We start from the raw sequence: 26,610 nt of genomic DNA, 5'->3' as shown, positions 1-26,610 counted from the left end.
CCTGGCCATCAGGCATCTATCAACATATGAAACATTTTTAAAAGAACAATTTACCTGGGCATTCTTCCTGCCCGCTGTTTGTGTGTGAATACCACTCTTCTAGTACTTGGCTGTTTCAGGTGCATCCAATGCTTCTTTCATTCTAATACCCATCAGGTTGTCTCCCCGCCCCCAAGTGTACCCCGAACACGTCAAACCACTGGGAGCGATTTTCTTATTAAAGATGTGGTAACTTTAAGAAAACAGTGGCAGTGTTGTAGGGCTTACTGTGAGAAAATCATTACACAGTTACAGAGATAATGATCCCCCAAGGGCAGGGGAGCATAAAATATGGATCTGGGAGCTCCAGGCAAGAGCGGGGAGAATAGTGTGGGCTCTGCACGGGCTGAGACTGGGAGGGTAGGGGCAGGGAGACAGCAGTGTGTGGGGAACCGCACTGGGAAAGGCAGAGCCTGGCTGGAAGGGGAGCAGAGAGATGGGGGCTGAAGCGCTCACTGCCCACTCACCTCTCTGAACAGACACTTGAGGGGTCAGCATCAGTAACAAGGACCAAAGGCTTCTTCCCACAGGCTGCCAATCAGCAGCAGAGCCAAGTGTCCACTGTGTGCCCTAGACCAGACATGGCCCTGGGACTCAGCATCTGAGGGTGACAGAGCCTTCCACCGAGGTTCTGGTGACAGCAAGGCAGGAGCGAGGGAGGAAAATAGCTCCCAGTGCGAGGGTCTGCTTGAAGCAGCATGGGGGTGTCCGCTGGGGGTGCAGGGGGCAGGTGAGGAACTAGAACACAAAGGGACGTCTGGGGACACGAGAAAGCCCAGAACAGCAACATATGCGTGCGCACTGCACTGCACAACCTATGAGCGGCTCGCAGAATTTTGCATCAGTATCAGCATGATGATTGTGTTAAAAGTAGGGAAATTCAGATCACATAGCAAAGCGCTCTAGCAAGCGACAGAGGGAAGACCCACCCTGGGGCTTTCCCCTGTCTCTGAAGGGTCCAGAGAGTGGGCCAAGACATCTGTGAAGAGGTGGACGCACCCCTATGCTGAGAAGACGGTTCCTTCTAAGCCGTCGGGGTCTTTGATGAAAGGAGTAGCCGTCGAGGGCACATCAGCTCTTAGCTGCCGTCACTCTGATGAGAGAATAGCAGAGGGATAAACAAGGAAACTCAGTCCTGACCGCACATTAAAATCACTTGGGGCTTCCCTGGTGGCGCAGTGGTTGAGAGTCTGCCTGCCGATGCAGGGGACGCGGGTTCGTGCCCCGGTCTGGGAAGATCCCACATGCCGCGGAGCTGCTGGGCCCGTGAGCCACGGCCACTGAGCCTGCGCATCCGGAGCCTGTGCTCCGCAGCGGGAGAGGCCACAGCAGTGAGACGCCCGCGTACCGCAAAAAAAAAAAAAAAAAATCACTTGGGGCGCTATGCAAACCTCGATGCTCAGACCCCAACTCTTGAGACTCCAACTGAACAAGGCTGTGTGGTTATATGAATTCATTTAAAAAGTTTACACAATCAGGTGACCTGGAGTGAGACAGAACTGTCTGGGACTCTACTCTCAGAGCCCAAGTGCATCCAGGAGGGGCCCTCGGTAGCTCAGGGAGACCATGGTGCTGCAAAGTGTTGGGTATCTTTTAGCTTTCTCTGCCTATTAACATAGTGAAGCTAATAAATGAAGTGTGACGCTGATGCTTTCTTATTTTTATGATCATGGAAGTCACAAACTATTGGCACAAGAGCTGATTCTGGCCCAGAGATGTATTTTCTTTGGCATGAACTGGCTTTTAAAAAATTTGAGCCAACATTTAAATATCTGGATATTTCACGTAGTTATTTCGACTTGCAGTTCCTTTTGAAAGATCAAAAGATCTGACACTTGGTGCCCCAATGGCACTGTTTCTGTGCCAACAGGCAGCTGGTGCTGAGTAGTGAGTGGCTACTGCTTTCTTTCCTGAGCCTGTAGCCATGGGACCCCCTTGCGCAGGGTGGGCTTCAGCACTGCACCCCAACGGTCTTACTGGCACTTGTGACTGACTTTCTGATTTGTTCTGGAGCCTGTGGATCCCAGTCATCTGTAAAAGAAAAAGTTCGGGTCCACCTAACCTAATCTACCAAAATCAAGCAGCACAAATCGAGTTGCTCGCAGCTCTTTGTGCAGCACCAGAAATACGGGTACATTTCATTCTGTCCCAGGAAGCAGCCAAACAATACTAACCAACTAGTCAAAAATACAGCAACACTGTACGTTTTCATTTTTAAAATGTCATAACCACAAACACATCTAGAGAAAAAAAGTTGTTGACCTGGATGTTATTGGTCATTTCCAAGTTCCCTGTTGTACACTGTGTTTGTTCCTTTGCTCACTGGTGCAAGGTAAGCGTTATCAAAAGCAATGGAAGATTTGACAGTGACTTGCTTTCTCTGGCTGAACTGGGGGGAGAGTGCCTTCTGTGGCATTTACAGTGCACAGTGCAGCCCTTAGACCATGCAGGTGAGAAACCAGGGCTGCTGAGTCTTACCTTTTTCTTTCTTTTTTTTTTTTTGCAGTATGCGGGCCTCTCACTGCTGTGGCCTCTCCCGTTGCGGAGCACAGGCTCCGGACACGCAGGCTCAGCGGCCATGGCTCACAGGCCCAGCCGCTCCGCGGCATGTGGGATCTTCCCGGACCGGGGCACGAACGCGTGTCCCCTGCATCAGCAGGCGGACTCTCAACCACTGCACCACCAGGGAAGCCCTTACCTTTTTCTTCAAGAAGTGGCCAAAATGTTTTTCCCTGGGTTTATACATGGTGACAGAGAGGCTGAGAACCAAAGTGAAGCTTTCAGTAGACAAAGAGAATTGAGGGACCCTGAAAGCCTTGGTATACTCTAAAAATAAGAGTAAACCAGATAGACCAGCCCTCACAAGGGTCAAAACCCAGTTTGAATCATGTCATTTCCCAACTGGATTAAGGTAACCTGAGATTGCTAGTGCACCTAGCTTAGCTGCCTGCAAAAACCTAACTAAGTCCTCTCTTGAGGAAGACAGCCTCATCCAGAGCTTCAAATTATATCTAAATTTTTTAATATAGAATATCTGATAATCAAAAGTATCAGGCATATTCAAAGGTGTGTCAATAAGTCTGAAAACTGGCTTCTCCATAGAAATAGCAGAGGCTGGGAGACAATGGAATATCTTCAAAGTGCTTAAATAATTGCCAACCTAGACTATCCACTGAAAATAACCTTAAAACATGGCGATCAGAGATGACCGTTTAAGCCGGTCATGGGTACATAGGGGTTAATTACATTATTTTCTCTACTTTTATATGTTTAAAATTTCATAAAAGAAATGAAAACAAAATAGAGTTAAGATGAGCAAAAGCTGAGAGAAGTCATTACCAGTAGACATGTACTAAGGAAAATACTGAACAGTGTTCTTCAGGCAGACGGAAACTGGCCCCAGATAGCAGCTTGGTGATGCAGGAAAGACAGAGGAGCAATGGAAATGGATAATAATGTGGGCAAGTCTAATTGGGGATTGACTGCATAAAATAATAATTATTGTGTCTGGAGGGCAGTTGAGATACACGTGGAATTAAAATACATAATAACAATAGCACATAAGACAGAAAAGGGATAAATGAAATGAGAAAGTTCTAAGGTCCTTTTCACTATGTCGAAACTGGTAAAAGTCCCCATTTATGTTAGACTTTAGTAATAAATCAAAGATGAATGTTGTAATCCCCTAGATAATTATGAAATAAATAGAAAAGAATATATAGGCAACAAGATAATAGTGGGGAAATGGAATATTTAAAAATCCTAATCTAAAAGAAGACCAGGCAAGAGGGGGAAAGACATAAAATAGATCGGAAAATTTGAAAGCAAATAATAAAGATAGCAGATTTAAACAGAAGCACATTCAGTAACACCATTATATGTAAATGGTCTAAGACTCCAAATGAAAGGCAGAGTGAATAAAAAACAAAACCCAACTATATGGTACTTAGAAGGGATAGTCTTTCTATATAAAGACACAGAAGGCTAAACATAACACAATACAAGCACATGGGAAAAGAACAATGCAATTGTGCTAATATCAAACACTAGACAGTGAGACAAGAAGCAAAGAGCACACGAACCAGTGGTATATGGACCTGATGGCGTTGTCATCGCAGTAACCTCACCTTCTAGTAAAGACATGGCCTGTGAAGGTCCTGGGCCCTGATTCACCATGAAGACGCACGTTCATAGAAACTTGGAGGTGCCTGGCACTGTAGAAAAGCCAGAGATGCTGGCGGGGTAGGGGTGGGGTGGGGTGGGAGGGAGGCTGGTCCTGCTTTCCCAGGGCCAGCCCAGTGTGGGAGGCTGGCCAATGAAGGGTACTTTACTATGTAGAGTGATAGGATGTGTGGGCCTCAGAGATGGGGCCCCTGCTCTGGGTTGTGTGGGAATGGGAGGCCTCAGAGGGGAGAGAATGCTCAGCCTTGAGGACGTGTAGATGCTCTCCAGGCAGATGAGACAGGAAAGGCGTCCCGACAGCAAGGGCAAAGCTGTAACGATGTCGCGTGATCAGAAACCACAAGTGTTTCGGGTTGATTGCATTGTGGGGTGCAAAGAGCAGATGCAGAGCGAGAAGGGTGGCCTGGGCCTGGGTGATGGAGGGCCTTTCACGCCATTTAAAAGTGAACTTGAGCCTAGGGGGATCAGTGACAGTTACACTGATTTATGGGGAAAACTGGAGGGGCAAAGTGTTTTGTTTTTTTTTTTTTGTGGTACGCAGGCCTCTCACTGCTGTGGCCTCTCCCATTGCGGAGCACAGGCTCCGGATGCGCAGGCTCAGCGGCCATGGCTCACGGGCCTAGCCGCTCCGCGGCATGTGGGATCTGCCCAGACCGGGGCACGAACCCATGTCCCCTGCATCGGCAGGCAGACTCTCAACCACTGCGCCACCAGGGAAGCCCCAAAGTGGTTTTTTAAAACCACTTTCTCTTTTTGAAAGAGAAACCTCCGGTAGCAGAGAAGGAAGGGAGGGACATCTTCATTGTTGTAGCTCAACAAACCACAATCAGCTGAAAGCAAGCAGAATACAGGGAGAACCTGTGATCAAACAGGTTTGGGAACCTTGAATACCATGTCCTTTGCTTGGAGGGACACAACTTGTATCTGACATATGAACAGCCCTGAGAAGGTCTGCAGTACAGAAATTTGTTTAACTATATTTATTTTGGCAGTTCCCAAACTTTTTTGACTATGATGTTTAAAAAATATTTTCTAATATTTTGCAGGACATTACAGTTCTGAGGAACACATATTGGGATAAACTGACTAAAGGTATTCTTGGTTCCAGAAGCCTGGAAAGTTAAAACCACAGAGAATCCCCGACTCTGGAATCTTCCCCAAGCCAGAATCATGGGTCCGGATGGCTTTGACTCCCAAGTGGGACTTCCCTGGGCTGTGGGTTCTGGAATTGCTGTTGTCCATGGTTCTCCCTGATCAGCAGAGGGCAGTGGAAAGAAATGCCAGCAAAGCGTCATGAGGGCTGCTGACAAGAGGCAGTTGGAAACAGAAAGCAGGGAGCCTGGTTATGTCAGTCTGGTTGACAATGAAATTTCTAGGTCCAGAAGTGCAACTGCAAACCATTCCTTTCTTTTTGGAAGAGTGGGTTCTTCCCTGACAAAGCAGATTCAGTAAAACAAATGCAGGCTGAAGGCCTCCTCCAGCTCAGCCGGAAGAGAATGGGGGAACGGAGTCAGAATTCTTACGGCTCTGGGTGAAGAAGGGGGACGTCAGCCCTACGACTTGAGGTCCCTGAGGAATTCCGTGTCCTCCTTTTTGCTCAGCGCAGGTGTCTTAGTTTGCCAGGACTGTCGTAACAAAGGACCACAAACCTGGTGGCTTGAAACAACAGAAATTTGTTCTCTTGAGGTTCTGGAAGCCAGATGTCTGAAATCAGTGTTGGTAAGGCCATGCTTTTTCTTCAGGTTCCGGGGAAGAATCCTCCCTTCCGCTCCCCAGCTTCTGTGCTTCCAGAGAGCCTCAGCGCCCATGGCTGGCAGCTACGTCACTCCGATCCCCGCCTCTGTCTTCACTCGGCCCTCTTCCCTCTGTGTCCTTTCCTCTTCCTAGAAAGACACCGTCATTGTTTGATGACTTCATCTCAAGGTCTTGACTAATTATATCTGCAAAGACCCTATTTTCAAATAAGGTCACATTCGGAGGTTCCAGGTGGACATGAATTTCGGGGGGGACAACATTCAAGCCCCTACAGGGAGGCCAGCAATTCCCAGCAGCCTCCAGCAGGTGTTCCAGCACCCTCACCCTTGGCAGAGGCTGACGTGTGTGTCCGTGGGGCTCTTTCTGGGTGGATTTGGGTTTGGTCATGGCCTGAAGGTCTGGGAGCTCAGGGGCTGGGCTGCAGCCCTGAAACTCACCAGACATCACTGTTAGTCTGTGAAAAGCCAGAGCCTCTCACCCCTCATAAAGCAACCCCATGCATATTCCTAGCCCGGCAGGCTGAGGCATGAATGGCTGGAATCTTGGGGGAATCGAGTTTGGCCCCAAAACTTGAGTGGGCAGGGTCCAGTAGCGATGGAACTTGAATGTTTTCCTTTGTCTTTTTGCTCTTTTAATCTGCCACTGTGTCCTTGAAGTTGTGAGCTAGTCCTGTTTCTAGAAGTGGTTGGAGACTCCATAATTCACCTTGGGGATGGACTCTCTTTGTGGTTGGACAAAGTGGGTCCAGGGGTCCTGGAGAGCATTGCCAGGATACTGTTCCTTCACCAGGCCGTGAGGATTGGAAGCAGATAAGGGGAGAGGCTCCCCACCATTGGCAGCTACAAATTTACATGGGGTCCCAGGAGAGGAGAAGGCAATGAGATCACAACCCTCTCACTGGGGTTCAGAGCTAGAAGAGCCTAAATGTGGGCAGCAAATGAGAACAAGGCACCTGAGAGGCCGTGAATCAGAAGGGGGTTGTTTGGATTGGGGACCTGGGCTTTGGGCATAAGAACTGACTGTGGGCAGGGCAGCATCCGTTGTCCAGCTCTTTCCTGGCCCGGTGCTCCTGGTGCCCTGGCTACGCCTTGGGGAGCTGGCTGCCTGGGTGTGAGTCTGAGTCAGGAGTCCAGGTGCCTGGTGCCCAGGCTGGATTCACAGACCTGTACGTGCTGGGCAGAGAATCCCAGGAAGAGACAGGGCAGGTAGGTGCCCCAAGTCATCACAATTTAGAAAAAAGTCACGTCAAAGATTCATCCCAGGTGCCAAACGGTGTTGTATGAGTTTTACGTCACTTATTTTATCCCCTCAACAACCCTGAATCATTAAGTATAATGTGTGAATCCCATTTGGCAGGTGACTAAACTGAGGCTCAGAGAGGCATAGCTTGATGCCTGTCGCATACAGCTCGTGAGCGATGGAGCTGGGATTCTGACCAGGCGGTTTGGTTCAGAGTCCAGGTTCTCGCCCACTACACTGCACTGCTGCTGCCATGTGAGGGGCCTCTGCAGTCATCTTGCTGTCACCTAAAGCCCATTCTGGTGGTGGGACCTAAGAGTAATACAAGGGACAGCCTGGAAAGTAGTGAGTGCCCTGTCACGGGAGGTGTGGGAGCAGAGGCAGGATGCGGCTTGGAAGGGACTGTGGCAAGTCTGGCTTCCCACCCTGGGGACCTGAGAAACAAAATGGAAAGAAAGCTGTGGCGGCATGAATTATTCAGAAACTCGAAAGGGCTAAGAAATCGCAATAAAGGTGTTGTGTTCTCGGGGTCATTTTTCTTCGGTTTGTTTTTCGGTTTAAGTGTTTTTGTTTTTTTCCTCCCCATGAAACTTCTAGACCTGGAGGAAATTGTTTGATGATCTAAATCCCAGCTTCATGTATATAAAAGAGTTAGTTTCTCTCTGGGAAAAGACGTTAAATCCTTTTGCTTCCACTGAGGTCAGATCAGAGCAGAGCAGATCTGTTCAGGGAGAGCCCTGAGGCTTGTTCTGGGAAGGAGCCATCTCCGTGGTTCAGGGGCTAGCTTACTGCAAGGCTCAGACCCCTGGGTCACCCATGGTCCCTTGGTGCCGAGTGTCCCAGAAATCCTGTTAAGAGTGTGGAGTCATGGCTTTGTCCTCTTAGAGTGACATCCTACACCCAGCAGGTCCCTGTGCCTGTCAGGTGACTGTGCTGACTCCAGCCCTCCATGGGAGGCTCACAGACAGCAGGGGGATAAGGGAGGGAGGGAGGGGCGAGGGAGAGCGAAGAGGGAAGGCGGGCGCTCCTCTTCAAGCGTGTTTAGCTATGGTTGGTTGAAACACAGTTACACAGGATTCTTTACTACAGGACTTTTCAGAGCCTTTAAAGTGTCCATGTGCATTGTGAATCTCCACAAGGTGACTTTAGAATGTCTTGTTTTCCCAAATTATTTGATCCCCCGCCCTTTTTAATAGACTTTATTTTTTGGAGCTCCCCACCTCGGCCGCTCTCTTTCCTGAGGAATAACCCGTGGGACGAGCAAGCTTCCTTGGCATTTTCTTTTGGAAGAAATAACCTTAAACCATCATCTCTGTATTAGAACCTTTTCTTTCCACAAATAGTTATGGAGTCCCTACGGTAAGGACACCAGGTAGAGGCTCTGGGGAGATCTCAGCAAAGGACTCATCTCTCCCGCGGTTTACCGAGTTCAATTCGGGACCCAGAGCTGGGCTTTTCACGGGTCTGTGCTCAAGGATGGGGCACAGCACCCCTTCCCCCCTTCCCCAGGGGCCAAATGTGCAGCTCCAGGCCAGACCCAGCGAAGGAGGGCCCTTTGAAGTCCCCCTCCCTCCTCCCTCGCCTGCTTCTCGGACTCCAAGGCCGCTCCAGCACGTCCTGGTAGGAAGCTGTTGCAGGGGTCAGGGCTGAGGGGCACTGCAAGCCTGACCGGGTGATGAGACATCTCTCTTGCTGTGGACGTGGCCCAGCAATAACTGCCCCAGTGAAGCGGGGGAGGGGCTGCAGGGCTGCGGGGAAGGCGAGAAGGCGCTAAGGGCGGCACCAGATCTGAAGGCTGGGACCGTGGCTCTCATCACAGACAAGTGCGTGTTATGGGGGAACCCTCACTCCCTGCCCCTCGTTGGGGGCAGTGGAACGAGCATCTTGGTTCCTCTCCCAGCTCCTTCCTGCTGACTCATGAGGCTGGTGAGAACCTGTCATTCCCAGGGCACACTGGCCGAGTTACTACTGCTCACTAAAAAACAAGAGACCAGGCGCGCGGTCCTCGTCCTGCCTTCCCTGGCTTCCATTAACGGAGGGGACGAGGAGGCTTTCCCAGGGACACCTGGAGGCTCATTAATCAGAACGTTAAGGATGTTCTGATCCCCACTTGGCTCTTTGCAGGGAGAACGCAGAGGGGTGGAGGTGAGTCTTCTTGGAACCCCCAGCCACGCGTGCAGCTTCCCTCTGGGGCAGAGAGGCCCCCAGACGCCTGCCGACAACTGTCTCCTCGCAGACAGCGCCAGGCCAGAAATGAGAGCCAATATTCGACGATGTTCCTCGTGCCAAGCTCTGTCCCAAAGACCTTTCAGCTCAACGAGGGAAGCACTGTCATTGAGCCCATTGTACAGATGAGGAAACTGAGGCATGGGGATGCTAGATTAGCTGGTCAGGGATCAAACAACTAGCAAACGCAGAGACAAGAGGGAGTCAGAGCCGGGGGCGGCGGGGGCCGAGTGAATCGCTGTCCCAGGGAGGAGCAGCTCCAGGGGCTCAAAGGGCTGCTGAGAGGGACCGGGGCCAGAGCCAGCACACCAAGGTGGCAGGCGACAGCACTCAGGGGTCACCCCGTCTACCCTGCCCCCCAGCTTCCTCCACCCTCTACAGTAGAGAGCGGATACTGGCTTTTCCTATTGGCTCAGGTTGCCTCTTAGTATCTACAGATTTCAGAAAAGAAAAAACAATGAACATCATTTTCCTCTCAAAAGTGCTTCTTTCTGTATTCATCAACTACAGCAGAGGATGTTGTTAGACTGACACTCCAGTTAGTAAGGTTTCAGAGAATTGCATTTAAATACGACATCACGTGCACTTGCTAAAGGAAATGAGATATGATGAGAAAAAGATGCATGAGGAGGCTTGTCCTGTTGCACGTGCCAGGGAAAAATGGAAACTCGTGGAACATGATTACCCAACACTTGTCGGTAACCTTACTACAACGCTGTGGAGAATGTAGGGGCTGCCCGAGGGCGCAGTCAGGTGGCAAGGCCTAAGGCGGTGCCTTAGGGGTGAGGACAGGCCTGGTGCCAGGCTGGTCTCAGAAGGCTGCCAGAGCCCTCCAGAGGCCCTGCCTGTAAGAGTGGATCAGGGTGGCCCTTTTGATGGTGAGGTGACCTTTGAGCAGAGGTCTCAGGGAGGGAAAAGTGAGGCCCATGAACAGCCTGGGAAGAGAGCTCCGGGCAAAGGGCACGGCAGGTGCAAAGGTGTTGAAGCGGACGGACTGGCATGTTCAAGGTCAGAGACGTGGACAGAGGCAAGTGGGCAGGGCCAGATCACGCAGGGCCTTCCTTATAGACAGGCGTGGTAAGGGGTTGGCTTCTACTCCAGTGTGATGGGAGCCGCTGGAGAGAGGTGGCCAGGGCGGCCTGTGATGAGAATCTTGTATCTAAAGCATCACTCTGGCTGCTCTGTGAATGGACAGCAGGACTAACAGTGGAAGCGGGGAGACGGCTAAGCTGCTGTTCCCACCTCCAGACCTGGACCGCCCTTTCAGGCGCAGTGGGCTGGGCCCACCCCAGTGGCCCGACAGACCCACAGCCTCACTGCCCAGCAGGTCAGAAGCTCCTGCCTTTTCCTTCTCCCCCACCATCCGCGATGCGGCTCTGAGAACGCAGCTCCCCCGCTCCCTGGAGCAGCTGATGGGAGCCGCTGGCCGGTTCTCTGGTGAGCAGAGTGCGCAGGGCCGGGCCCCAGCTGGGCCCTCCATGGGCGACGGAGCAGCTGGTCCACACTCTCCTCCCACCCAGCCCCAGGGGACGTATCCAACACTGCTGAAAAATGGAACCATTTGCTGGTGTTGGTTCTAGGTCAGTTTCCACGACCACACCTTTCTCTGCGCGTTTCCCCCGCCTGGACCGGCTGGGCTCATTCCTGCCCATCCTTCAGGGCCACGCTGACACCTCCTCCCCACGAGGCCCCCGTGAGTCACCTGCTCCCTGTCCTTTCTGAACCCCACTGCGCCTGCTGTGCGCCTTTCCCGGTCTGTCTTCCACGGTTCGCCCTGTGTCCTTTCACGGCTGCTCCCGGTGGATTCTGTTCAGTCCTTCCGCTGTCGGGGGTGCATGTCCCCTCGCGCCCAGGGTTGCTCTTCACTTCTCTACTCCATCCCAGCCTCACCCAGTTGTAGGGAAGTGCCTCCCACAGGAGGTGGTGGCTCAATCCACGCTCGGAGCTTGGTGGTTCCCACGGGTAAGGACAGGGCAGGGAGGGGGTGGGGAGGCAGCAGAGGGCTGGGGTGGAGGAAGGTGATGTGAGTCCCAGGCAGGAGGAGACTTGCTGCGTATGGGGGGGACGGTCAGGGAGGAACTGCTGGACGTGGACGGAGCAGGTTTCTGCAGATGCCTCACGGAGAGAAGGTGGTCCGCCCTGGCTCCAGATCAAGTTCTTTCTGCTCAGAACAAGTTTTTCCACGATGCCAGAGTGGGCGACGGACGTTATGGATGCCGAGAGCCACTTTCCGTCTTCCTTTTCTCTCCCTTCCTCCCGGCCTTGTTCTAATCCTGCTGGTCTGTGTCTCACAAGCAAGACTCCCCGTCCTGAACGAAAGCTGACAATCTCATCCATCTTCCCATGAGCAGCGACGCAGACAGAACACACATGTTCCTGAATAACTTCTAAGGACTCGGGCATCCTCTAGACTGATGAGCCCTCCCATCTGTCATCTGTCATCTTTCTCTCAACCACCCTGGGAGGCAGGCAATATTATCCCCCTCTGACAAAGGAGGCTCAGGTGACAGCTTGCCCAAGGTCAGGCAGCTAGATGGCAGGGACGTGCCATCCCGAGGCCACGCTTTCCTCTTCGTTCCACACCTTGGGCACTGGTGTTCGGAACCACTGCTGAGCAGGTTGGGAAAAGCAAAACGCAAAACCCAAGGCTTGGCGGACAGTTACTCTGTTAGCCAGTGTGGCTCCAGCAGACCCTCTGCAATGTGCAACGGCACTGTCAAGAGCACAGACTTAAATCAGATTCTTAAGATCCCTTGAATTAACTAATGCTAGACTCTTGCTAAAACACTAGCCTCTAGGACAGCTTTCCAGCTGCTTCATGGGACACGGTCTATTTTTCTTGTCCTACTCTTGACAGATATTAGCAACTTAAGACATGCAAGGGCCTATTGTTCAATTACATTCCCGATGCGCACTCGAGACCACTGGGAAGTGAACTTAATCCACAGAACTAAATTTTGTTGTTGGACAGATGGTTCTTAAGAAAACAATCTGGGGCTTCCCTGGTGGCACAGTGGTTGGGAGTCCGCCTGCTGATGCAGGGGACACGGGTCCGTGCCCCGGTCCGGGATGATCCCACATGCCACGGAGTGGCTGGGCCCGTGAGCCATGGCCGCTGAGCCTGCGCATCTGGAGCCTGTGCTCCGCAACGGGAGAGGCCACAACAGTGAGAGGCCCGCGTACCGCAAAAAAAAAAAAAACAAGAAAAAAAGAAAATGATCCAAATCATTTCCCCCAAAATCAGCCTTTAAGAAATCTCGTTTTGCAAAAAAAAAAAAAGAAATCTCGTTTCTCAGGCCTTCCACCTTCCCTCACTCCCTCCCACAATGTTATCTGTGCCAACTTACGGTTTGCCAGTTTCCTCCTCAGTTGAGCTTTTCCATTTGATTAGGCTGCAGGCTTATCCATCCTCCCTTTTTGATAACCGTTTCACTTCCTGGCTCATCCATATGGGATTACAGGAAGCCCGAGTCATCAGATGCTGAGACTTCCCCCACCCAGGGTTTCTGTCCAGAAACATCTGTACTCTGTGAACTCACGTCGGCAACAGCAACGCCTACCACGGGCTTAGGGTGTAACAATTTTTCATCTTCCACCCTGCCTGAAGCATGAAAGCTCTAGATGGTAGAATGTCAAAATATTGGAATGAGGTCTTATTACAGCAGAACATGTTAGGAGGTGTCTGGAGTAAGACTGAAATTTGCTTAAAATTGCTGATAATGAAACAGCTCTTGGATATAAATTTTCTATCATCTGCTGATGTTATCTATCATCGATTGATGACGTATATATACCATCTATTTATCTCAGAACTGTCAGAAATAAGACTAAGGTCAGCCCGGGTGATGCATGTTGTACGTAGTTTCCTAGACCTACTGCCATGGGAATTGGGGCCCATAAAGGAGCCGGATGCGATGACGCTTATAACAACATCTTTCTGAAAAGAGCTAAGTTCTAGTGTACCTAGTCAGAGAAGGATCACTGATCTGTACCCAGAAAGACAACTGGACATCTGAAATTTCATCTCAAGTTGGCATTATGGACCTAGAGTAGGAGTGGGTAAACTTTTTCCTGTAAAGGGCCAGACAGTAAATATTTTAGGTTTTTTAGGACATAGAGTATCTGTTGCAAATACTCAAATCTCTTGAATTGAAAGCAGCCTCAGACACTGAACAAATGGTCATGGTTGTTCCAGTAAAACTTTGTTTACAGAACAGGCAGGTCTGCAGGCCGCACTCTGCAGCCCTTCATCTGGAGGAAGTCACGGAACAGGGGCCCCTTCCCGTGCAGCCTACCCACCTGCCTCCGCTCCCCGCCAGCCCGCACCGCTGCCCCACACCAGCCCACCGACTTCAGTTTCAAGAAGACAGTCAACGCGAGAGAAAACTGACCCAAGCAACATTTTTAAGGCGGTGGCTGAGGAATGTCTTTTTATCTAATCTTAAAGTCTTAACTAATGTGTTCAATCTTTCTGAAGCCATACATCACAGGGTTTTTAATCGCCTTCTTGCCTAACTGCACTTGGCTTTGCTAAAAATAAATATGGAAGATGGAAAAGCTAAATATCAACCCAAATCACCTACGGAACCTAGAATGTCTTTCCTTCTCTTGTACTTAGGACAGTTACTTTCACCTTGACTAAGTCATGTTTCTCAATGTCACTGAAAAAAATAAGGAGGGTCGGTGGTGTTTAGTTGGCCTTTTTAGGTTTGACAGCCAAATGCTGAGGCAAAATGCCTGCAGGGACTCATCTGAGAGCCACAGTCACTGAAAATCTGAGTGGGAGAGAAGTGGGGTCTTCATGGCAGTATTCTGCGTGGGCCCGGCATGGCTGATGGAGCAAACACATGCACGGAGCCTTTAAGGACAAGAAAGGCAAGTGGGGCAATCTGCCCATCCAATTGGATTCCAGCAGTTCTCAGGAGAACTGCATTCCTAAAGCCCAGCGTCTTCGCTTTTCTTCTTTTAAAACACCAGCACCTTCAAGTATAACCAATTAGAAATCCCTTTACATTTTAATTGAGAGACTTCTTTCATTCATAAGTTGTTCTGAGTCAGTCAAGTCAGTTACAAGATGGGAGCAGAAGCTTTTGTTCTTCTAAATTAGAGCCCTACTGGCTCAGAGAATATTCTCACTTGTCTGTCATTTCTGCCTTGCAGAATTCTTTTATTCTAGCATGACTACAAGTTAGCACCTGAACACTTTACTTCAATCATGAAGTGCTGCCGAGGAGAGAAATACTATGGGTGATCACGAGCTGAGGATTCACTGAAACCTAATACTGTCTTCATGCAAGATGAAATCTCCAGGCAACAAATAGTCGAGAGAGGAACTGTTTTCATATCGAGGTGAGGTCTATTCTGTAGAGAATTTCTGATTAGTTGCATCTGGGAGGGGCATGAAGCTTGTACTGATGCTGCTCTGCTATCTATTTTAGAAGAACAAAAAGTTCTGCTCCCACCTTCAAAGCGATGGAAATACCTAAAGCAGGAGCGCGGGCAGGCCGAGAGCATGCCACCAACCGCAGAACAATTACTAACCGAACCGGAAAAAGGTAACAGTGAGCGACCGGAACTGGCTCTGCGAGAGCGGCCAGAGGAGTGGTCTCACACGGGGCCTCCCTTGCGCAGAAGCCCCTGCCCACCAGACCAGGTTTCTCCCCTCCACCCAGGCTCCCTTCATTGCCAAGGGAAGGGCCAAGGGCCTGACAAGCACACCTGTGGGGACTTGCACAGGGAGACACCTGCTGACCTGAAGTCACGGTCACTCTCCTTCCCAATTCCCGCTGCTTGCATCACCCTGGGAAGCCTCCTTTGCTAATGCATTGATAACACAATGTGCTCAAAGACCTTCCGTGGAAAGGCAAGCTGAGGTTCAGAAAGACTGACTGTGAATGTGATTCACCTGCCCTTGAATTCGAATGCTCACCAGAAGGGTGTGGAGCACAGTTTCAGCTTTGGGCCCACAAGGTCACGGGGAAAGGGAAGTCCGGGTTCCGTTCAGAACGGGACTTTCAATTGCATCTTGACACAGACGGGCTTCCATCCTAACCAGCCGGTCTGTGACATGTTCCAGGCTCTCGGGCCTCTCTGCTCAGCAGCTGCTGCCGAGCTGCGCCTGGTCCTCTCCTCCGTTCCCACAATCAGGCAACAGCTCACTGTCTATTTGCTGGCCTCCAATCCAAAGCACATTTAATTTTCAAGATGCCCTATGCTGGAATTTCTTGTTTTTTCTCTCTGCTTACTAAGGCCAGCATTCTTTTCTCCTTTAGCTAGTTGACGGTTGAATTAATAAAGTCTATCCTGACAATCATTTAACTAATAAACAATATAAAGAGAGCTGGGTTTGCCCATGGCCTTCAAAAATTCTATGTAACCTACCTAGGCAAAGAAAGGGCAAGAAGGTTAGCCAATCACAGGACCAATGAATGGGTCCTGGGTTTCTTCTAGGACATTTAGCCAAAGCAATGGCCTGGGAACAAGCATTCCGGGACAGGCTCTTCCTCTCCATGCATCTCAGTTCCTTGTCTGATGGGGCAGACTGGTTGATATCTAAGGGTAGAGACTATGATTTTTTTTTTTTTTTTTTTGTGGTACGCGGGCCTCTCACTGTTGTGGCCTCTCCCGTTGCGGAGCACAGGATCCGGACGCGCAGGCTCAGCGGCCATGGCTCACGGGCCCAGCCGCTCCATGGCATGTGGGATCTTCCCGGACCGGGGCACGAACCCGTGTCCCCTGCATCAGCAGGCGGACTCCCAACCACCGCGCCACCAGGGAAGCCCCGAGACTACGATTTTATCTAAAAACACCTCCTCGTGGGTGTTACGATACGTGCCACCGTGGACGTCCAGGAGGAGAAGACAGGAAGGCCATTTCCTCACCTCTGAGAGCCACAAGCCGAGCCCTGCCCACCCAGGAACTCAGAGGCAGCTCTATGCTGGGGCCCGAGTCCCCGCAGCCCAGGTTCTCCGGGTTCCGCAAAGCGGCTTGGTGCGCAGCAGCTCAGAGTACACAAAGGCCTGGCTGGGATGAAGTCGTTTTTTATTTATCATTTCTGTAAATTATACACATTAAAATTTTTAGCAATAATTTATAACAGTCACATCTTATATAGTACAGTCATTAGAAGAAAACAAAGAATATTAAAGAACAGCGCCTTCAGAGAGGAGGTTACTTGTAACGCATCACCAGAGTTAAAATCCAAAATATACAAGACTCCACATACTGGAACAAAACATAAAGCTTACAATTTCTCTATGAGCCTATGAACCTGAAATTACAAAATTTAGCAACTGCCTAAATCAGGAAATCAACAGTTCTGTTTTCAAGGTAAGAAAACAAGGAATGCTATGGTAAGTCACCTTTACTGTTTAAATGTTTCTGCTCTGTTTGTACCTGGAATGACTGTATATAAACACAGGCAAAGCACAGATTTCAGAATAGGTCTCACAAACTCCTTTTACTATAGATTTAAACCTAGTCAATGAGAAAAGCAATTCAGTTGCTTGGATCTTAAGTTTAAAAAAAATTAAAAGTGTTTCCAGGGACTCTTAAAACTGTCTCCAAAAGTATAAAATGTTATACTTTCAAAATCTGAAGCGTTCCCATCTTCCTCTGAGATAAATACAGGTCCTAGAACCTGCTCCTGACAGCATAAACGTTCACATACTGCTGTGCACATGTAGTGAAACAGCCCACAAGGACCCCGGCAGGGACAGCATCCTCATGAGCCTGGGCTGTGACCGTCCTCAGCCAGATCAACGCCCCGGCCGACTGCTCGCGAGGCCGCGTGCCCTGGTACATGCTGACCTGTCACTCTTCAGTCAGTTCTTGCTTGGGGAACTCCAGCTCATTCAATAAATCTTTGCCAGCTGCTCCAGCTTTTGAAGCAAAAAAAAACGCTCCCTGTTTAAAACCGAGGTTCTTCAAACTGCGGGCATAATCCGCATATATAGCAGAGATGAGTTTCTGTAAACCACAGTTAAGGAAAAGAAGGGCAAAAAGGGCTCCACCAGCCTCCCACAGGCCGGAAACAATGACCAGCTCTGCTGGAGTGTCCACGGGAGGGCAGCACGGGAGAAGCACAGGTACCTCTTCCCTGGGGGAGGGCAACTCCCGGCGGGGGGAGGCGATGTTTCAGTGTGTAATGTCCCTGCACTTGCACCAGCTGAGCCCAGAGCTTGTCCTTCTACAAGACCCAACTAACATCCTCCCAGGTTCTCCAAGGTCTAAATGCACTTAACGACTGGAGAAAGAAGGATGAGAGAAGTGAAACTCACGTGCATACGCTCATGCCGTTTGAAAGTCGGAGAGGCTGGTGGTTTAAGGGGCAGATGAGCTTCACTGAGAGGCTCTATTTACAAAGCCTGCCCCAAGGCAAGAGCTCCAGATGGCTGGGTGCTGGGATTTTAGACAGCCCTGTTCCACTGTGTTCTGATATCCAACATGGCTCCTTCAAACTAGAGCCAACTTCCCCAGTGCCTAGATATCTGACACTGAGTTCAGTTTAATTTTCTATAAAAAATATACAGGAAATCAAAACCATGACATGTAGAAATGAGGCCACAATGTAACAATTCAAGAAAAAGTGCAATGATATAACAACAAGGCCTCTGCAAAAACAAGGACCTGGGAGTTGGATTCTCAAGCTCATTCTTTTCAAAGAAACACATGTGACTCAAGTGACGTGTAGAAGAACTGAAATGCTCCCGGTCATACATGGACCACAGTGACCTGCCTGCATGACACGTCTTTCTGAAGTGCTGCTGTGTCTTGTTCCATGTTAGACTGTCCCTATGGATAACAGCAAGTCTTTTTATTCTATTCCAGTATGCATTTATTCCAGTAGCAGCCTCCTCTACCTTTCCTAGTCTTCCTCTATCTTCTTTTTAAGTTCAAACAAAACATTACAAAATTCAGGCTCCCTCCCCTTTACAGCCCTTCCTGACCCTCCGTCTATCTCACAGCTGATGCCGGTGGTGCAACAGCCTTCCTTCTGATTCCGTCCCTCTCGTTTCTCCCTCTTTCCTGGCTCTGGAGGGTCAGAATACAGATCTTTCTCGATAGAATAGTTCTTCCCCGGCAGCACAACCGAGAGAGATTCTAAAACCCGCTCACGGCATCTGCCTCCCCCTCAGCACACATGTCCCGGCAAAGGATATCTGTGTCCTCACTGACTTCAATCACACCGTACTTGAGACAAGCTTCCACAAACAAGGCCGCTCTGTCGAAGTACCTCATGCTGCTCAACAGAACACGAGTTAGGTGCTGTAATTTATGGTATCTGAGAGGAGAGCCGTCCCAGGGCGTGTTTCTATGTAAAGACTTGTACACACTCTCCCTGGAAGCCCGAGTGCTGCGTAAGTCACACCAGCACCGTTCTCAGCCCCGGCTTAGAGGAAAGGAAGGGAGAATTCTCACGCCCCAACCCCTGGCTCTTTTTTATTAATACTTAAAAAAAATTGTGAAATCGTTGAATTCCACAGAAATCTACAGAGATAGGACAAGGATCCACGTACCCATTGCCCAGATTTAACAGGTAAGCTTTTGAAGTATCTGCCTCAACCTACCTCCCTTAGTTTTTAAATAAATAAAATGTCCTATAACAAGTGATGAGTATTAATTACCCTTCAAGGTTCTCAGAGGGACACCTCCAACTCGCCACACTTTCTTCACCCTTCCTACTGCCTTCTAGCCCTCATCTCAGTTGCTCTACTCAAATATGAATTGTCCCCAATTCTCTGAAGACTTTTTTAATATTCTTTTTAAACAGGTACCTGTTAGGTGTGCCTAGCATATTGGTAGGAAAATAACACAGTTCTTAGACCAAATGAAGAATTAATAAACACAGACTGTTCCATCCCTTCAGGTTTCTTTTTAAATAAACCTAAAATGTATGCTTCTCCCTTCACTCCCGACACCAAGGACTACCATCCACCCGGCAGAGCCTCACGACAGCGTAAGGTGGTTAATCCCAGGTGTTCCTGACCAGCCGCGGACACTGGGTGTACCTGTGAAGCGTCTCAGCCACGCTGGAAAAGCAGCCCAGGGAGAGGAGGACCAGGAGGGCCTTTGACTTCTGGTTCACTTGAGGGGAGCAAAGGTGGTCAACCCACCGCTTTAAAACATCAGCGCACTCTTCTGAATTTAAACGGACCTGGGAAAGATGCCCATGTTAAAAATAAAGATATCCTGCACTATAGAAGGAAAAAATAATTTAATCGAAACGGGATCTGTACCTATGAAACAAAGCTCAGCTCTGCTTTATTACACACCCCCTGATGCTGCAGCATCATGACCAGCAGTGACGGGGACCCACACCTTCGGGACCGACAGGCCTGGCAACACCTCTGGGCTGTAGTCTGGGCTCACACCCCAGTAGGGAGAGGAGGCAGCTGCTTTCACTTAATTGCTACGAATGCAACCTCCAATTTGCAATAAGAAATGTAATTTATACTCAAAGAATAAGAGGATGAAAGTTGCAAGAAAATATTTGCAAAGCCGCTTTGCAGCCACAAAAATGCTTCTAAATCTTGAGTCAAAAGTTCAAGACTGAACTTTCTATCCCAAATGTTCAAGGCACCTACTAGAATCACCTACTTTGGCAAGCCACGCTGCCCGGTTCCACTCGCCGTAGGTCTGCAGGTAGCGGCAGGCATCTGCAGCTTTGTCTATCAGGCAGAGCAACTGAACACCCTCTGGAAGACAAAACAGCAGCCCCACAAGTGACACTGGAGCTGTCTCTCTGACGAGTCACTAAAGGGTAAAATCACCATTTGACTTCATCTGGTCTTGGACATTTTATACCTACCTATTGGAGACATTACTGACTTAAATTTTAAAATAAAATATTAAAATAGGGCTTTACCATGTTACCACTCAAATGAACAGGGTTGGAAGTACAAACACAGTCCAGAAAACAAACAAGTAAAGCCTACCTCACTCACTGGTTTTCAGCATTTAGGGTGCCCAGGTTTACCCAATTTATGCCTATTGTCTTGGCAATTATTAATAGTGCCCCATTTACTCTTTAAAAAGCACTCTGGTCTAGATGATTAAATTATATGGTCATCTTATAAACTGCTAGCAATGATCTTTCTACTTTTCTCCAGTGTATATAAAAAAGAAATATCCCTAATAACCAATTACTTTCCAGGAGTGGGTCTGATTTTCCAGAGTATTGACGAATATACCCCAAAACATGCCTTACCTGCCAACTTCCCATTGGCAATCATATTAGTTGCCACGAGCTTAATGGTGCTCTGGGAGGGGCCTGATGAGGTGACAGTTGTGACCAAGCAGGCTTTCAGTGAATCACAGTAATAATGCTGGTTATCTGCACTTGTTTCCAATAGCAACTGCACAGCTCTGTCTGTCTAGTAAGAGAAACAGTTCTTCTAATTACGAGGCCATTTTCCTCCAACATAACCTTTTAAAATTCATAATTTGGAACACTGAAGTTTTCAGCTTAAAGAGGACTTTTCTCAAAAATGTTCGTGAACACTTTGTTTACGTATATACAAGTTGAACAAAAGTACAACACTGCTTCTTTAGGACAAATGTAAAACCACATTCTGGTTTATACAGGTGCTTATGTAAGCTTTGCGCCAATCAATTCAAAGACACAAAACCAAAACAAAACAAAACTAGTTAGGCCTCATGTGACATTATGGAAGCCAAAATTACAAGCTGGTTAACCATATATATCTTTGCTTTCTCAGAATGTTTGTTGGTCTTATTTCGAAAGAAAGCATAAATTTATACTTATACTTTTAGGGAAACACTATAGTGTGTGCGTGTGTGTGTGTGTGGTATAAGTAATGCTGTAAATTACTAATCAACTAGGAACTCAGCGAAACATGAAAAGAGTTATAAAAACTGACATACTTGACCCAAGAGAAGTAGCTGGTCTGTACATTTCCTGGTATGATCATAAGTTGACCGTTTCACTTCCTGGAGATTAACCCTTTCCAGCTGAAATTTCTAGAGTAGAAAAAAAAAAGAGAGAGAAAATTGAGGCTGGATTTTAAAACTTCTGAATTATTTAAATTATACTTAAAGTCATTTTAGTCAACATTACTTTGACTTCTGAGGTTATTAATCAGCTTCATAGAAATCTAACATTTAATAAGAATCTAAGAAGAAAAAATGTTGAAATGTATTATAATCTGTGTGCAAGTTTGCCTGCTTACAGAAACTGGCACTTCCGTAGAGCTGGAAGAAAAATCCCTAGTGTAATTTAGTACTCTACTGGAGGTTAAAAAAATTATGAAACTACCTTTATATATACAGAACAGCAAATTCAAACCAAGTAAATTATTTGTTATTTATAGAAAATTAAAATGAACCAAGTTAAAAATTTTAAGACCAAAAAAAATTAGAAGACTGTTAATAATAAAATTTTAATGTCTATTTAAAAACTCTGTAAGCATTTATGAGCTTTTCAAGTACTGAGTCAATCCTTTTTTATGTGAATGTGCCAAGGGACTCATTTCTATTATGTGGACCTTTACTTAGTGCGAAAGTTTCCCAAGGTTAAGATACTTACAAAGACAGAGCTTTAAAGGTCTTCAATATATGAAACATAATACCTGAAAATAGGCATTTTCACAGAGCACATCATAACATATGTCTAGTGGGTTGTTCACTTTGTCCTGAGGAGCAGTTTCTTTAGAAGCTGGTGTGCTTGCTGACTTTTCCTGGGACAAGCTGTGCAGGTAGTGGGCAGCGACAGTCCAGAAGTGCAGCTCCGATTCATCGCCGTAAAGCCTGGCAAGGGTGAAACCAAAGTTTCCACTGAACTCACACAGCAGAGTGGGGCCTGGATGGGGGCTTCCCACAGTAGCTTCAAGTGCTGGGAGCATGGTGCTGGCATGTGAAAGACCACGTGCTGGGCTGGGTAGAAGAGGTGAAGCTGCAAGTCCTCCAGCCCTGTTACTGGGTCTCGAACAGCACAGGGCTCTGACTGCATGAGGCCCCTTCAGACCCAAATCCCCCTTTGTTCTGTGTTAAGAGGAACACCATGGTTCTGAAGCCTGGGCCATTATTTACCTGGTTTGCCATTAGCATACCTTTCAATCTGGACCAACTAAGGAAGAAGTTCCTCTGGAATAACTGACTAGATAAGGTGTGGAAATAATATGCTATTCATTCTCTAGGGAGTGGAGGGAAATGTCTTCTTCTTTTTTTTTTTGCGGTATGTGGGCCTCTCACTGTTGTGGCCTCTCCCGTTGCAGAGCACAGGCTCCGGATGCGCAGGCTCAGCGGCCATGGCTCACGGGCCCAGCCGCTCCGCGGCATGTGGATTCTTCCCGGACCAGGGCACGAACCCGTGTCCCCTGCATCGGCAGGCGGACTCTCAACCACTGCGCCACCAGGGAAGCCTCGGAAATGTCTTTTTTTTATAAGGGACAACTCTACTGTACAGTAAGAATGTATAGGTTATTACTTCTAAATATAATTTACTGGTATATTTAATACCAATATTGGTATACCAATATATATAGGTATATTTATGCACTTTGTAGCTGATATTTTAAAAAGCTGTCTGTAGGAGGGAGTCTTTTCAATAGAGAAGGCCTAGACCTCATGTTTAAAATGTAGGGTTTTTTTTTTTCCTATTTGTAGTACTACTTTCAAAATTAATTGTAAGCCAACTATAAAGGATGAACTGATATATTTTCTAAAATCCAAGAGTTTGGTCTTAACTAACAACCTTAATAAAAGAAATGAGTTAACCTGAAATTCCCTGTCTTACACAAAACATTTCAAACAGAGTTACCTTGAAACAAGCAGGCATCTCTGCAAGAGAGTAAATTCCGGATCGAGCAAGAGATTCTTTATGTCACTGCGGACAGGAATCCAGACAAAGGCAAGACAACACTTTTGAATCCAACAATAAAGGAGATAAATCAGTATACTATTAAAATGAAAAATCCTACCCAAAGGGTATGCTTAGAACTTACAAAAGAAGTCACTTTGCTGTGACCCTGAAACTGCAAAAGCTTACAGGGCTTAGAGTGTATCTAGGTTTGGAGAAGCAGTACCCATCAACCACCACAGCTTAAGGCTCTAATTGTGATTTACCTTCTTGCTTCTTGAAGCAGTTCAACTCATGTTTTTAAAAGTATGAACAGCTGTCTAACTATAGGAACAAGAATGTCATTGTTGATAAAATGATTTTGCTGATAATCATCAGGAACAGTACATACTTTAGAGACGCATTCAGAATTTATTCTTGAACGTATTCAAAAGTTAAAATATTTAAGGAAGAAAGGCTAGTGTTTTTATAAATTGCTATTTCTAAAATAGCCAAATATAGAATATTTATAAATCAGGAAGAAGGGAAGATAGTCTTTAAATCTATTCTTTTCCATTTAAACATAAAGGCTAACCTTGGAAGAGAGAAAACAATAATTATTTCGAATTTGACATCAATAAAATATTCTATTACGTTAATTTATTAAGTATTAAAATACATGTGGCAGAGTCTAGATTGCAAAAACATGTTATGTTTTACCAAGAACTCCTTGTGGACCCATATTTTTCTACTTCCTTTCCAATATGATTCCCAGTACATATTTTTAAATGCTCTTGGCTCTAGGGAGCATATTAATTTCTTAGCCAGAATAGTGCACACACAGCTCCTGACACAGAGAGCTCACTTTAGGAGAGGGAAGCGGACACACAAGAATCGCCCTGTGTACACCCTCTAACATGAGGCTTCGCAGGGGACTTGTGCTGGAGGCAGGCTGAGCTACAAGACGTCCACTGCACAGCAATCTGAACCTTACTTCCACAAGACAAAGATTCTAAAGGGAAACACACCTCTGTGAACAGAATGGTCTCTCCGTGGGCCACTAAATATTTTCTAAAACAAAGCTTATTTTAATTTTAAAAAGCCTAAATCATTATGTTTTTCTTTTTCATATTCTTATCTTCTAATAAAACATAGTTAGAGTGCTTACTTAGACAATGAGTTCAACTGCTCTTGAAGGAGATTCTTTATTTCTTCATTTTCTGGATAATCACTGTACCAAGAAAAGATTTTAAATGAGTTCATTTTCTCTTCACTTACAACAATTTATTTCTTCACCACAAAAAAAGTTGTATTAATATAGAAATAACTTCTTTGTAGTCCTTGGTTAAAAACCTGGTTGTAGACCAAAATAGCAACAGTCTACTCAGGAACCTACCAATCATCTTTAATGTCTGCTTTTATGTTATTTAGTCAAAACCAAGAAATGAGTACAGAAAGTCTCCTTGGCTTTCAAGAAACCAGAAAATTTATCAGTGAGCTCTAAAAACTATCAGATTTAGAGTCATGTTAATAAGGAACTTAGCAGTGACTAAAGGAATCTGCTTGTTCTGCTCTGCAAAATGACCATTCATTTATTTAAGCAGATACTTCTTGGAGAAAAGACACCCCATCATATTATTATCTTTTTAATTCCCCTAACCCATGCCTATCTGTGCATTCCACATGGCATAAGTCCTGTAACACCTGTGGTAGTTTAACTAATAACCACTAATAATGTGAATATATTTTTGCAATGAGGCAGACTCTAAAACATAAAATACCTCTGAAGTAGGCCCCTTCATGCTGCTTCTAAAAAGAATTAATCTTGTCCCCAAATTCCTCTTGGCTTCAACTGGCCCTCTTCACACTCAGTATGCCATGCCCCATGTTCAGACAGTAAGACTACCACAAAGCCACCTGAAAGCAGCATGTGTACTCACAGCTGTCCACAGGCTCACGCTTCCCCGAAGTCCCCAGAAGGGTGAAGACAAGAGGCAGATCAGTGATTCTTTTAGAGTGTCTGCCATTACTGCCTCAGCTCGGTTTTAAGGTTCCAAACCCTATAAGCCCTGGAGACAGGCCACCGCTGATTTTCATGGGTGTCCTTCAATCTTAAATCAATTAGGAAAGGAAAACAAAAATGCAAAAAAACTTACACATGAGAAATGTCTAAAGAATACCGTCCATTCCAAGGCTGATGTAATAAGAAAGCTTTCAAGGCGAGGGCGGCCCTTGGAACAAGGAGATATGGGCACCACACAGGTTCTAGACAAAAAACAGTTTTTGCTTTTAATAAGTAAAATTTTATACTACTATAAAGCTTCAGCTATAGACAGTTTACAGAGAAGTCAGCAGAGAATGGTGTGTAAGTCTGGTGGCAACTCAGAGAGTAATTCAATGTAATCACTACTTGCGACACAGGGGCTAAGAGTTGGGGAGAAAGCGAGACTGAAGAGTCTCTGACACCATAGTGATACTATTTAAAGTGCTTGGAAACAGCATCATACTAAATGTTATTAAAGTCTCATACTCTTGAATTCCTTTTAGATGCTGCTAAAAAGAATTTTAAGATTGTTTTATGCCATTTTATGCCCCTGATAATAGGCAGTGTGGGCAAGAAAGATTCTCCAACTCAAAAACAGGGATTCCAATTTTCTACATTTGTCTGATACCTCCCCCTTTGTGGGGGCGGGGGGAGGTATCAGACAAATGTAAATAAAGGCCAGGTGGAAGAAGAAGACGATCTAAGCTATTCTAAGAAAACGTATTTGAGTCAATATATTATGATTTTTCTATTTGTCATCAAGGAGAATTGAAGAAAATACATTAAATATTATATCACTGCATATGACCTCATATAATTCTATTTTTATCTGACATCAGTAAGTCCAAAATACATTTCTAATTCCTCAGAATAGGAATATATTATATCAAACAGATTGATATTTTTCCAAGCTCAAATCAGCACATATCTGGCAGCAAACACAGACATCTTTTTCCTAACTCCATATTTACACTCTCACCAGTTTTTATTCTTTAACATTTATTGAGTGCTATTCTGAGTTTAAAGTTCAATATGTGGAAATATGCACAATTTTATTGACCTTTCCCCATTATTATTTAAAAATTGTTTGCTTTCTGGCTGAGGTCACACCAACAGAGATTGGATAGGAATAATTTTTTTTTTTTTTTTTTTAGTATTAGGAACACTTTAAAAGAAAAATGTAATCTAAAACCTGGCTGCAGGTCAGCCGTTCGGGTATGTGCTAATGATGGGCTCTAATTCTGTAGTCAGTTTAAAAATAAGTCCCCTGGCTATGGAGATTTTTAGATACAAATTTTAAGTTAAAAGGTCAAAGAAAAGCTTCTCA

The 26,610-nt window shown here is 46.7% G+C and overlaps 1 protein-coding gene across 2 annotated transcripts in view; it reads right to left on the bottom strand.

Moving 5' to 3' along the window:
- Positions 1-15,800: 15,800 nt before the first annotated feature.
- Positions 15,801-26,610, bottom strand: part of WDR11 (WD repeat domain 11) — a gene marked incomplete at its 5' end in the record, with an annotated part of 56,873 nt that continues 46,063 nt past the window's right edge. For both annotated transcript variants that reach the window (XM_079707629.1, XM_079707628.1), the window contains 10 exons: positions 15,801-17,409; positions 18,601-18,682; positions 19,452-19,597; positions 20,041-20,138; positions 20,651-20,816; positions 21,328-21,423; positions 22,032-22,209; positions 23,222-23,287; positions 24,408-24,470; positions 25,396-25,504. In XM_079707629.1, the coding sequence (XP_079563755.1) occupies positions 17,254-17,409; positions 18,601-18,682; positions 19,452-19,597; positions 20,041-20,138; positions 20,651-20,816; positions 21,328-21,423; positions 22,032-22,209; positions 23,222-23,287; positions 24,408-24,470; positions 25,396-25,504 (1,160 nt within the window). In that variant the 3' untranslated portion in view covers positions 15,801-17,253. The remainder of the gene's footprint in view (positions 17,410-18,600; positions 18,683-19,451; positions 19,598-20,040; positions 20,139-20,650; positions 20,817-21,327; positions 21,424-22,031; positions 22,210-23,221; positions 23,288-24,407; positions 24,471-25,395; positions 25,505-26,610) is intronic.

Source organism: Hyperoodon ampullatus, assembly GCF_949752795.1.
Source record: "Hyperoodon ampullatus genome assembly, chromosome: 1".
Taxonomy (NCBI): domain Eukaryota; kingdom Metazoa; phylum Chordata; class Mammalia; order Artiodactyla; family Ziphiidae; genus Hyperoodon; species Hyperoodon ampullatus.
This window is presented reverse-complemented; position numbering and strand designations above follow the sequence as displayed.